Here is a 13,498-nt window from a genome sequence, read left to right on the forward strand (position 1 = left end):
CACTACTGCCTCTGTACCAGGGCAGCAGCTGGCTCCTGAGGAGCTGGGTGGCAGACGGAAGCCAGTACTCACCGGGAACTAGCTTCAAAGCCAACTCCTAGCATATATCAGCATCATGGAGCTGGCTGTTGCCCTGCATTAGGTTAATTTGACCTAAACTGTATCAGAGGCAGCAGCATGGGGCACCAGCCAGCTCTACAGGAGGAAAGAAGCAAGCAAGAACCGGTGCATGCCAGGGGTGGGCTTTTAAACTGGTTCCCACGGAGCTGGCTGCCAACCTGTGCTGCAGGTGTGTGTAACCATGTAACCACTGAACATTTTTAGTGGTTACGTGGATAGCCAATTTACCTACATTTTAATATGCCTAGTCTCTTCAGGAACTCAATATCTTTGTTTACCTCAAGCAGAGTAGTGTTGGTTGGCCTCATAGGTAACATAGGGGCCATATCAAAGTTAGACAAACAAGTTACTACTTAACTGTAAGGCTATGTTGGTGGCACCTAACATCAAAGATTATTTTCCAGAATTTAGTACTGTTGGCCAGTATAGTATTAGAGATGTAAAATCGGTCTACTGCATCACACTGCAGGCGGAGGGCTGTTCTGGCCCAGCTGGGCTGGAGCACCCCTCCCTGCCTGTGGTGTAGCGTGGTAGGCTCGTCCAGCCTGGAGTGCCTCACAACGTGGTGGGCCTGATTGGACTGCTCTGGCCAGGCCAGGTGCTTATTACCCTGGTAAGCATGTTGGTAAGGCAATGCTTACCGCATAACTTGGTAATCAGCTAACCCTTTACATCCCTATAGAGTACAGCTCTATAGTATATAGCTCTATTTGTGCTCTTTCCGTTTTAAAATTTATTTGGATAAAATTTTGTCCAAGAAAATCTTGTGCCTCTGTAGTCAGCTCTTAAAACCAAGTAAATGTTAGGGTGGAGTTATAGGAAAATGAGTATGTGTTAATACATGTGTCTGCTAGACTGATGAGCCTGGAGTTCTAACTGTTACTGAGTGTGGAGAAATCAAAAATTTATAAGGGAGCAAAATGCTGATGAAGATGTGGAAAGTAGTTCCATTGAGAACCCACTTCCTTTTCCTGGCAGCAGCAAATTTCAGTCTCTTCTTAGAATGGAAATGTAGCCTTAATAAAACTTCTCTCCTAAAAGTATCTGTCCTTTTGATGACATAATCTCTCTATATATATATATTAAAAAATTTTTCCCAGGGGATGACAGAGTGATGTCATCACATCACTCTGTGTCCCACAGCCCCTCCCTCAGCTCCCCCTGCCTCTTCCCTCCCTCTCCGTTACTCCAGCAGCTGCATGCTGTCCCGTCTTGCAGGGTTGGGGCCAGGAGCCATGAGGCTTTAAAACAGTCTCCCCTTGTGGACCGGTTCCTGCTTGTCACCCTGCACTGCTGCCTCTGATACGGAGGCAGCAGCGCAGGTTGGCAGGAGGGTCCCTGGGAGTGGGGCCAGGAGCACATTGGCTGCTGGCCCCTCCTCTGGGGACTATTGAATAGTCATGTAACTGTTTAAATTTGATATCATTAATGTGGAATTGCATACAGCTTGTGTACTACCATCTGACACATCCTTAGTTTAGGAAGTAACGTGTGGCAATATAAAATGGGATTGTACAGTAAAACTCAAACACATTTTCATTTACTTCCATATTTCTTGGCCAGCTGTTCCGATTACTCAGATTCCGTCCCCACCCATGGTCTTAGGACTTAAGACTAAGTCTTCTCTTATGTGCATAGTTGCTAAAAAGTCTAGGGGTGCTGCCACTCCATTGTGCCTCTCCTACAGTAGAGATGGATGTCTGATTTTAAAAAATGCAGTTAGTTGTTTTGTAGCTTCTTTTAGAAGTTTCTGATTGTATGATAAATCTCTAAAATACACCAAGGGATAATTTGCATGGTTACAAGGTTAACAGTTATTTTGTAAACAAAGCAATTAAGTCTTCTGTCCTCTGTTTTGTCTCTTGTAGAAGCACTTGTTTTTTCAGTTGGGATCTATTTTTATGCCTTCTTGGAATGTACAGTTGCAGGAATGATGTGTCTTGGTACAATGCTTTCCTTTTTTGTTTTTGGGTTCAACTGTCTCTTCCAACACTGTGCTGAGGGGGCTTGTGTGAGGGCAGTGAGCATAGGAGAATGGCAAAACATGTCAAACTGGATCTGAGCTCTTGAGAGAGAGATTGTACCGTCACTAAGCAACCGTGAAAGGTCCTTGTTCATATCTAGGAATGGTGTGGAGGACAGTTCAATGTCCTTTGCTTTAGGTTAGAGTTCTGCATGTTTGACTTAGATATCAGTAATAAACAGAGTTCAAATCTCTTGTCATAAAGTCAGCAGCATAAATTACCACGCCCTGATATTAAAGCAGAATGAAGAAAAGTGGCCATATATTGGGTATGTCCTCCTGGATAACTAAAAATGAGTTAACTTTTGGACTTTCAGTTGTGTTTTTGAAAACAAACTCCAGTTTCTCCTGAATCTGTCGTCCGACCTCCAAAGTCTCTGCTATTGCCTGTGCAGCTCTTGAAAGTATTTGGGGGTAGAAGATGTATATGTGCAGTGCTAAGATAGCTATGTTTATTTTTCAGTGCTGCTTTTATACATAATTTGGAAAAGTGTGTAGCTCAGTAAGGAATATCAGGAAAATAGTGTGGCTTCAGATCATCTCAGTAGGCTACTTTCAGAGTTAAAGGTTGAGAGAGTTGGAGGAATAGCTCGCTCTTGGGTATTTCTGAGGGGCTGCTCAAGTAGGACCTTCTTGGCATATTTGTAAAGGAGGTGGCATTTCCCAAGGAAGATGAGGCTTTTCATTGTGTTGGTTGGGTCTCTACAACATCTTAAATTGGAAGTGAGATTCCCACAAATTATAGGGCTTCAGAATTATTATGGCCTGTGGAAACTTTCAGAGTAGTTGTAATCTCATTATTTGATAAATAAATGTGGTCACTGAGAGGGGGATATAGGCTCCACCTGATCAACTCTTTAATACTTTATTCTTCCTCTTCATGCTCCTGTCCTCTGGGCAATGTTGTGTGGGAGTGATAGCAGTAGATACATACTAGGGATGTAATGGTGTAGTTGATTAACCAGTAAGCAAATCTTATAGGTTAATGCTATAGACTACACGCATTTCCCCTCTGCCCACCTCTTCCAACAGTAAATTTTTTAGCAGGCTGTCCAGCAGCCGGCTCAGTCTTGGCTCATGCCTAGTCCGGGACCTACTCCCACTGCAGCTCTGCGTTTAAAGTGTATCAGGAGCCAGGCGAGCAGGCAGCCGGCTCAGTTCTGGCTTGTGCCGGGTCTGGGAACTCAGCCCCACCTCTGGATAGGCAGCCGGTCTGCGGTCTGCGAGTGGAGCTTGTTTTTTAAATTGGCTCCCCCCGCAGACAAGCTCCTCCTTGGGACCCTGCACTGGTGCTTCTGATACAGAGGCAGCAGTGTGGAGTGGCAAGGGGCTCTTTCAGAGTGGGGCCAGAGCGCACTGGCTGCCAGCTTCACCCCCAGGAACTATAGAATAGACGACTAACCGATAAGAATTAATAAGGTTAATTGACTACTCAATTAACTGTCATTTAACATCCCTAATACATACTGCATGCAGTTACTGGGAACTAACTATATTATCAGTCATTCCTAACAAATGGGAGGGATATCTTTTTGGAAGATTAAGGTGTCATGTGTTTCTGGCACTGTATCCTGGAGGAACTATAGCATGTGTGAGGCAGGGATATAAAACATTAATGTCGTGAGAATCACAGGTCCGATGATGAATACCCAAGGGGGGAAGGACAGAACCAGGTGGACAGTTTTATCAAATAAAAAATATTTATTTATGACAGTGGTGAATTTATAGTATTTATTCTAAGATTTTTAATAGACTGTGTTAATAATGAATTTACAGTATTTATTATATTTATTCTATGATTTCTAGTTAAACGTGTCAGAGATATAAGGATGGGAACGGCAAGGGGAATAGTCTCTAATCTTAAAATATCCAGCTACACTAATTAATAACAGTGATAACTACAAACTCTATGTACTACCCAAAAACAACTACAACACTAAGCTTATACAACAAGAAAAAATCAAATCATACATACCAACTTACACAGCACGTGGAACATTTCACAGATATCGGTTCGGTTGCGAAGGCCTTGGTTACGCCCGAGAGTCGGGGGAGGTGGCTGGTCGGTTGATCAGGCCGGCAGCGCTTTGAAGTATACCAGAAGGCACACGCACGGTGGTCCGTGTGTTGCGAAGACCTCCTAGAGCGAACTGTGCGATGGGTATTTTTCCCCAAATCTGCACATCGCTTTCCCGCGCTTGCATATTACCATATATGGCCCAATGGTCACCAAGTGGGGGGGGGTCTTTGTCTCAGGGGTTGGGCCAAAACTGCAGGTTTCATGCGACCAGGTAAGCCCCGCAGTTCTCACGCCAAGGTGACGGGTGGGAGAGTCTGAGGCTATTTTCCCCTTTTCACACCTTCCCTTTTTCTAAAGGCAGTGGTATGCAGGAAGGGTGCAGCTGGTTTCTCTCAAGGAGTACTGCAGCCCACTATAGCAAGAGCGGCCTGGCCAAACTTTTTTACTGGGCGAGCATTTTCTTTTCTCTAACATGCCCCCGTGGCCATGGCTGCGTCTGGGAAGACCTAGACCTCCACCTCCTCGTCCGTCTCCGCTTCCTCAAAGGCAAGCAGCCCCTCTTGTTCGGGCGTGGAGATAGGTAGGGCGGAGATGCGGTTCGTGAAGTTTTTAACAATGCCGCAAACCAAGCACAGGACAAAGCTAACAGCCAGCAATATGACACAAAGGAACCAGAAAAACTGTCTTAATCCCCCAAGGCCAAATATGGAAGGGACCCAGCCGAATATGTTCTCCCACCAAGAAACAGACTCTCTGGCCTTCTTAGCAACCTCCTCGATATCATCAATAATCTGTGTTACATTTTGCTCAATAGATTTAATTTCCATACAACATTTACCTGCAAACTGAGAGTAGCTGTTGCCTAACCAACGACAAAACCCAGATTCCTTTAACAACAAATAATCTAAAGCTAAACGGTTTTGCATTACATACATGCGCATTTCTTCTACCTTTTGATTAGTAAGAAGTAAGGCAGTAGCAGTCTTATTGCCAAGTCTTTCAATGCTAATGCCAAGGGCGCGAACTTCCTCTTGCAAAATCAAATTGCCTACAGGGTTAAATGTGACCACAGCCTGTGTGGTTTTACTAAACCAGCCCTCAATTGACTTCCAAATGTCCCAAGATCCACGTTTTTGTCGATGGGTGAAGCGGGGATGTTCGTCTCTCGCGTAGGAGTAGATGCCTCCTCCCTCAATTTGGATGTAGCCAAGGGTGCAGCGTCCTATGGCGTGTGCAGGAAGGGTGGCGTGGGCTTGGTTGTCGCAAATCCAGAAGTGTCCAGGGCGGAGTGCATTGAGCTTCGAAAAAGTCGGTGTGTTTGGCTTTTGGTGGTCCATTAGAAAGGTAGTGAGGTCGTACTCGTCCTCATTGCCCCAATACCAGGGAATGGGAACCGGGTCACCGTATTCGTGGCCATTGGTTTCCGTACGAATGCAAGAAATAGAGAGGTTAACAAGTTCCCTAAATATGGCGTTAGCGGAGATAAAGGGATATGCCCATGAGGCGTTCTCCTCAGGGGAAATAAAGGCAATGGAAGTAAGGTTGGGTGGGAAACTGTGGTCCGGGATATTAACAAACCGAGAGGTGACATTACTGCCGGAGCTGTTAAATAGTCCATACGGACTAAGGATCCAGGTGCAGCCTGACTGATTACCAACAAAAACAGGCTGGTGCTTAGGATCTTCGGGGCAACGAAATGAAGCTACCACTGGGGAAGGGAACTCCCAACAGAACGTGCCTGGTGGGGCTAAGGTGGGGTGAATCGAGAGGGTGGTAAGGGTGGGAGCCCGGGAAATAGGGCGCAGCTGTCGGCGCGCATCCAAGCCCCAGTCGGTCCCATTAAGCGGGTCCGACATATTTAGGAAAATGGGCCGGACTAAAAACGGCGCGTCAGCGGCTGAGAGTATGGTGCGGGTGCAGACGATGCAATCGGTGAGGTTGCTGGTGACCGCATATGCAGTGGCCCAAAGCTTCACGGTGTTGGTGACACTTTTCTGGCCCTCTCCGGATGGTAGGGTCATGAACAGCATCTATGATAAAACACATGGTGGCTCAGTTACCACGGAACTGGCCCAAGTCAGTTAGTTACGTCTGCTTAACCAATTATGGTGGGCCAGTAGGTGGCGCCCAGAGTCACTAACTAGCACCCAATACGTATTGGGGTACTTGGCGGGACCCTGGATGACGGCCTGCTGTGGATGCCATTTCCCATCGTGGGCAGGAATGCAGATCCATACTGGGTCATCTGCTTTGAATTGGGGTGTCCATGGCCCTTAAGGCTGGGCCTTAAGGTCTGGCCACCGGTTGCACCGCTCATTAAGGTTAATTAGCATAGGCTGTAGGTGGAGATGCCAGCTCTTAAAGTCTCTTCCTTTCAAGGAAGTGCGGAGGGTAGTCTTTAGGATCCCGATTTTACGCTCCACCATGCCATTACTTTGGGGATGATACTGCAAGTGGACATGGTGAGCGATGTTAAACTGTAGGAAAAACTGCTGTAGTGCATTTGACTGGAACGGGGGGCCCCCATCAGTTTGAACTTGTCTGAGCACTCCCTAGGCGGCCAAGAGCTCCAGCAAGGCATTAGTAAGCGTGCTGACCGTGGCGCGGCGTAAAGGCTTGCACCACGTTTGGCGGGACCCAAGATCTACAACCACAATGTCCTTTGGGTACTGCTTGGCGCCGGGAAGGGGTCCTGAAATTATGGTGGCTACCGCTCCCGCTGATGGTTCGGGTTGGCGGGTTGGAATGTGGATCTTATCTATTATGATGTACAAGCTAGTTAATGGTTGGTCAACAAAAGTGCGTAACCACCTTATTTGGCCAGCATCTGGATGCCCTGTGGCCTCATAAACCGCGTCTATTGCTATTCCTGCAACCGGGATTTGTGAGATGTCATTGACAAATCTATGTGGCTGCCCCCCAGGGTCTGTTGGGCCGGTGTCAGGTTGAGGGGGTGCCTTGCAGGACTCCAAACAACTATAGAGAGTCCAGCTATGCCATACATTAGATCTTGCGGAGCCTTTACAGCTCCACGAGGGATGTTAAATGAGGCTAGCGTGGTGCCCATGAGCTGGGTGATCAGAGGGGAGAGGGATTGGCCAAACATTATTGCATTGGACAATGATGGGGTTTCCTGCCCCGCCATGCCAACTGGCGTTGCGTACCAAATAGGTGCACTCCTCCTAGTCTACAATTTCACTACCATTTTCTGGGTCATTTGGCCCCAACCAAATGACTACCGGTTCTCCAGGGCGTCTATGGGTGGCTTCAGCCAATTCCCTCCTTTCTGCCGCAGTGCAGGTGTGGGAGACGGATTGAGTCGTGGTGTTACCTTGTTGGTCCACCAGGTGCTTAGTGACCACCACGGGGCAAACCTCCCGGGGCTGGTTATCTTCTTCGGCGGGGGTGGGAGGTTTTTCGGGCAGGAGTGGGGCAGACGGGTATGGGGGGGGTGGTTCGGGTAAAGGTGGTTTTGGTTCCTCAATGGGGTTTTGTGTGCCGCCAGCTCTAGCGCTGTTTGTGGGGCACATTTGCTGTGTGACTGTTCGTGCAGTAACTTCATACTGCTCTATTAGGCGCAGTGCGGTTATGAACTGGCCGTATAGTGCTCCTAAAAGGTGGTGAGGTTCATAAGTATCAGGTTTTAACTTGTGGCGCGTTCGCGCGTTTACGAGGGTGGCGGCTACGTTGGCGGCTAAGGTGTGTGCTCGGCCCCCAGTCTCTAAGTCGGGATAGAATGTCGAGGGAGAGACAGAGGCTCCTGCCTTTTTTATGCAGGCCTCCATAGCCTTAAGGGCATGACGGGGGGTCGCTGCTGGATCTAGTGGCTTTTTAAGCCCTGCTAGTTTTACCTGCTTTTCCTCCAGCAACGGGAAAAAGCAACTAGTGGGGTGTGTGTGGAGGACGCAACCCAGTGACGGGCCATCAAGGCGTACCTCCCATTTTTGATCCCCAGTAGCGATACTCAGGTGTCCCAGTATGCTGTCACCTGTGTTGGTGATTTGGTGATATTGGGCATGGAAGAGTAAATCTTCTGGGGTTAAATTAGTTCTGTCTTCCCACGGGCATCCTGTTCGTGACGCCATGTCGCGAGAATCACAGGTCCGATGATGAATACCCAAGGGGGGAAGGACAGAACCAGGTGGACAGTTTTATCAAATAAAAAATATTTATTTATGACAGTGGTGAATTTATAGTATTTATTCTAAGGTTTTTAATAGACCATGTTAATAATGAATTTACAGTATTTATTATATTTATTCTATGATTTCTAGTTAAACGTGTCAGAGATATAAGGATGGGAACGGCAAGGGGAATAGTCTCTAATCTTAAAATATCCAGCTACACTAATTAATAAGTGATAACTACAAACTCTATGTACTACCCAAAAACAACTACAACACTAAGCTTATACAACAAGAAAAAATCAAATCATACATACCAACTTATACAGCACATGGAACATTTCACAGATATCGGTTCGGTTGCGAAGGCCTTGGTTACGCCCGAGAGTCGGGGGAGGTGGCTGGTCGGTTGATTAGGCCGGCAGCACTTGGAAGTATACGAGACGGCATGCGCACGGTGGTACGTGTGTTGGGAAGACCTACTAGAGCGAACTGTGCGATGGGTATTTATCCCCAAATCTGCACATCGCTTTCCCACGCTTGCATATTACCATATATGGCCCAATGGTCACCAAGTGGGGCGGTCTGTGTCCTAGGGGTTGGGCCGAAACTGCAGGTTTCATGCGACCAGGTAAGCCCCGCAGTTCTCACGCCAAGGTGACCGGTGGGAGAGTCTGAGGCTATTTTTCCCTTTTCACACCTTTCCTTTTTCTAAAGGCAATGGTATGCAGGAAGGGTGCGGCCGGTTTCTCTCAAGGAGTACTGCAGCCCACTATAGCAAGAGCGGCCTGGCCAAACTTTTTTACTGGGGGAGCAGTTTCTTTTCTCTAACAATTAACTATGTCACCAGTTAAAATTTAATTCAGTTATGGGGTTAAATGAGCTCTGCCGGACTGCAGCCCTGTGGGCTGCCAACTTCCTGGCTCCTAGCTTCGTGGGCTGCCAGCAGCTCGTGGCCCCTGTGGGCTGCCTGCTCCCAGCCCCACCAACTTCCTGCCCCTTAGGGTTCCCAGCTGCATCAGCCTGTAGTCCCATGGGCTGCCAGCTCCCAATCTCACCAGCCTCCATCTCCTGTGGGATGCTGGCAGCCTGTGGGATTTTAACTGTTAACTGAGACCAATAAGCATCAGCTTATCCGTTAACCTCTTAACCAATTAACCTTTTACATCCTTACTGTGAGCTAAGGTTCTGACAAGATCTGCCTTTAAAGTAGGCATTAAATCTTTATGTAAGTGTATTTTCTTCCCCAAATTTAACACAGTAGCGTTTAGAGTAAATCTACTGGCTTTGCATTTAAATATTACTATTGCCCAGTACTATTAATGGGAAGATATGTGAACATCAATGATTCAAAGGGGCAGCCATGGAGCCCCATGATCCTGGGGTCTCCACGGCATTTCAACGGAGCCCGGGGTTAGCTGGGGACGAGATAAAGCAGCTCTGATGATCTGAAGATGCATACAAGCAAGACAGTCAGAGTTATAGGAATGTGTCTTACTTTCTTATGTATCCCATTTATATTTTATCAATTAAAAATACTTTATTGGGGGGGCACTCAGAACTGAAGTGCAGAAATAGAATGGTAGCAAGAGACTGTGGTGTGAAAGGGAGGGGAAAGGATGGGAGCAGAGCTGTAAAGGAGAGTAGTGGCATAAAATACTTTAATTCAGGTCTCATTTTATTGGGTTATTGCCTGCTGCATAAGCAGTGAAGTTGAATGGAGGAATCCAAGCTCTGCTCATGTTTTTGGCAAAGCCTTCACCCCCTGCTCAAGGAAACAAGAACTTTGCTTCATATTGTCTGGGGCAATAAAAGAGGAAGTAAATGTCAAAAGTCCCTGAAACATCACAGAGCTGTTACTCCACAATTTGTTTTGGATTCCATGGAGACTGTCAGCTGTTTTCTAAACTTGCTATGTGTAACATGACCTGCATAATAAGGAACGTGGCTCCTAATTGGGATATCTGCTGATCCATGTCCCCTGAAATTAATTTTCTCCTGCTAGTTGATTAATCATATTTGTGCATTTCATGTTAAGGGATAATTTGTATTCATTTCCCTTTGGGGCATGTGCTGAGCCTCTGTCACCCTAGTGTGGTGGTAAGATGTCTGACCTTTCATGCCTGTGCAGCTTTATGCCTCTCATTAACTGAATTCTTGCCAGCTGTGTTGGCATGTTTGCAAACGGGATAAAACCATCCCTTTCTTGCCCTTCCCCCCAATCTCCACATTTTCTTCTTGGGTTCATGAAGAACAGTATATCAGAGATAAAAAGCCATCTGCCCTGGCATCCAGCCCTAGCACACTCCAGATAAGCTTAGTACAGATGTGCTTTCCGCCTTTGACAGGAAATGCTTTATTTAGCTCCCTGCAATGGAATTGGGTGGTTCTGGGTTTTTTATTTAGTTCTATCTAGTGACAGTAGAGGCAGAGTGGCCCAATAAAATTCCTGCCACTTATCTAACACTGTGCTTCTCAGAGCTATAGACAAGCACTGAGCCCTTGCCTCCTATCGGGAAAGCACGTAGTATAAAGTAGACTTGGTATCGGACTGAGAGCCATCCCCCAGAGTCCAAAAACTGGATTGGCATAACTGACTTGCTATGTGGCCTTGTGCTCATGCTTAGTGAGTATGGGGGTCCACATTTCTAACTGTCTTAATATTCTTGACTAATTTAAAGTTGATTTAAGCAACTTAAGTAACTTAAAATCTGATCTACACTAGGGATGTTAAGGTCTGGTCAACTATCCAATAAGAAAATGCTTATTGGATAGTCGACAGGATAGTTGACTTCTTTCTCCCTCCACCCCCAGCTTTGAAGGGGGTACTTCAAAGTGGCAGCGCCGCACAACTGATCCCTGGGCTCAGTGTCACATTGCCCCTTCGAAACGCCACTACAGCATTTCAGAGGGGCAGTGCCACATGTAGCCCAGGATCAGCTGGAGTCCCCAGTTGACCCCAGGCTCCGTGCAGTGCTCTGTGCGGCACTGCCCCTTTGAAATGCCACGGTGGCATTTCAAAGGGGCAGAGCCGCTTGGAGGCTGGGGTCAGCTGGGGAAAAATGTATCGATTAGCAGGGCTCAACAATTTAGGTAATCTACTCGCCACGGGCGAGTAGATTCTAGCCCAGCATGGCGCCGCAGTGTGATCAGCACGTGTGCAGAGTGGTCTGCGCATGCGCAGCGTGCTGAGCCATGTGGCTGGTGAGCCCTGTCGATTAGTGAAATAAATACTACTTAACATCCTTAATCTACACTGAATCTACACTATAATGCCCCATTATAATTGAATAAGTAGACTAAAAAAGTCTAGTTTCTGGAATAGCATTTGTTACATAGTTCTGTCACCAAAACATTAATGTGTTGGAGCTTCTGGGCCCTGGCCTTTCTGCTGTCAAGCGAGCTCTCTCCTGCCGTTCATCTCCACCCTCTGAAAAACAGACGCTAGGGACACCATTCCTTACCCAGACTGGCTTGTAGCCATTTATGGACTTAACCTCCATGAATTTATCTAGTTCTCTTTTAAACCCTGTTATAGTTCTAGCCTTCACAACCTCCTCAGGCAAGGAGTTCCACAGATTGACTATGCCCTGTGTGAAGAAGAACTTCCTTTTATTTTCTTTAAACCTGCTGTCCATTATTTTCATTTGGTGGCCCCTAGTTCTTATATTATGGGAACAAGTACATAACTTTTTCTTATTCACTTTCTCCACACCACTCAGGATTTTATATACCTCTATCATATCCCCCCTTAGTCTCCTCTTTTCCAAGCTGAAAAGTCCCAGTCTCTTTAACCTCTCCTCATATGGGACCTGTTCCAAACCCCTAATCATTTTAGTTGCCCTTCTCTGAACCTTTTCTAATGCCAGTATATCTTTTTTGAGATGAGGAGACCACATATGTATGCAGTATTCAAGATGTGGGCATACCATGGATTTATATAACGGCAATAGGATATTCTCCATCTTATTCTCTATCCCTTTTTTAATTATTCCTAACATCCTGTTTGCTTTTGTGACTGCCGCTGCACACTGTGTGGATATCTTCAGAGAAATATCCAGATGACTCCAAAATCTCTTTCCTGATTAGTTGTAGCTAAATTAGTCCCCCTCATATTATATGTATAGTTGGGGTTATTTTTTTCCAATGTGCATTACTTTACACTTATTCACATTGCTAATGTCTTTGGTGTGTGAGAGAAATTGCAAATTGACTCTTAAAAGCTCAAGACTACACTGCTGAATCCTCTCTTTCTTTCTCTCCTTGCAGGTACATTCCACCCATGATCTGGGGGAAGAGTGGACATATCCAGACTGCTCTCTATGGGAAGATGGGGCGAGTAAGATCACCACATCCTTATGGACTTCGCAAGTACCTCACAATGTCAGATGGAGCAACATCAACCTTTGACCTCTTTGAGCCCCTGACTGAACACTGCATCAGAGGTTAGTCAAACAGCCACGTTGGCATGTGTGGCTTTAATCTGTCTGATTAGAGACTTGTCTAAATATTTGTTGAAGTATATTTGGAAAAGTTACATTGCTATCCTTGAGAAACCCGGAAAGATTGGGGCTAGCTTTGACTCAGTAGATGAGGGAAATAAGGACTCAGCCCCTCAAATTGGCTGTATCATACAAAATCTGTGCTGTATCTGTTTATTGACCTTTTAGGGCCCCTGCTCTGAAGTTTAGTTACAGATGTTTGGGGAAATCATGCTTTATGGCCTGTGGTTTAAATTTAGGAGGTGGCCATGCATAAATTACTATCAGATTTGCACTTGAAGCAGGCAATGGACATATTCTATATTCCCAAGATTTAGATACTCTAAAATACAAGCTGTCATATTTAGTGTAATACATCCTGGTGAGGATAGGAAGGAATTGCATTTAAATTGAACAAGAAGTTTCAGAAAATAAAATGTTAGGTTAGGAATAACTCCATACTATGTGATGTGCTTGGAGCTAGCCAGAAGGTCAATAGCCTTGATTGTCCTGCATGTGGCTCAATCTTCTTTAATGCTCACAACCCATTAAAGTGCACAGATCAAGCCAAAACATTTAGCTGCTGCTATAGGAACTGCTGAGTCACAGTGAATTGTAAACACTTATTTAGATGGCAAGCGGAAGAACCATCATTTAGTGCAGGGACTGGCAACCTTTTCAAATCAAAGAGCTAAACTACATCAAAATTCAGAACAAATAGTCAACAAAG

The 13,498-nt window shown here is 46.0% G+C and overlaps 1 protein-coding gene across 2 annotated transcripts in view; it reads left to right on the forward strand.

Moving 5' to 3' along the window:
- Window positions 1–13,498, forward strand: part of ABHD2 (abhydrolase domain containing 2, acylglycerol lipase) — a 77,582-nt gene that overhangs the window by 29,371 nt on the left and 34,713 nt on the right. For both annotated transcript variants that reach the window (XM_075897068.1, XM_075897067.1), the window contains one exon: window positions 12,557–12,732. In XM_075897068.1, coding sequence (XP_075753183.1) covers window positions 12,557–12,732 — 176 coding nt within the window. The remainder of the gene's footprint in view (window positions 1–12,556; window positions 12,733–13,498) is intronic.

This window comes from Pelodiscus sinensis, chromosome 14, assembly GCF_049634645.1.
Source record: "Pelodiscus sinensis isolate JC-2024 chromosome 14, ASM4963464v1, whole genome shotgun sequence".
NCBI lineage: Eukaryota > Metazoa > Chordata > Testudines > Trionychidae > Pelodiscus > Pelodiscus sinensis.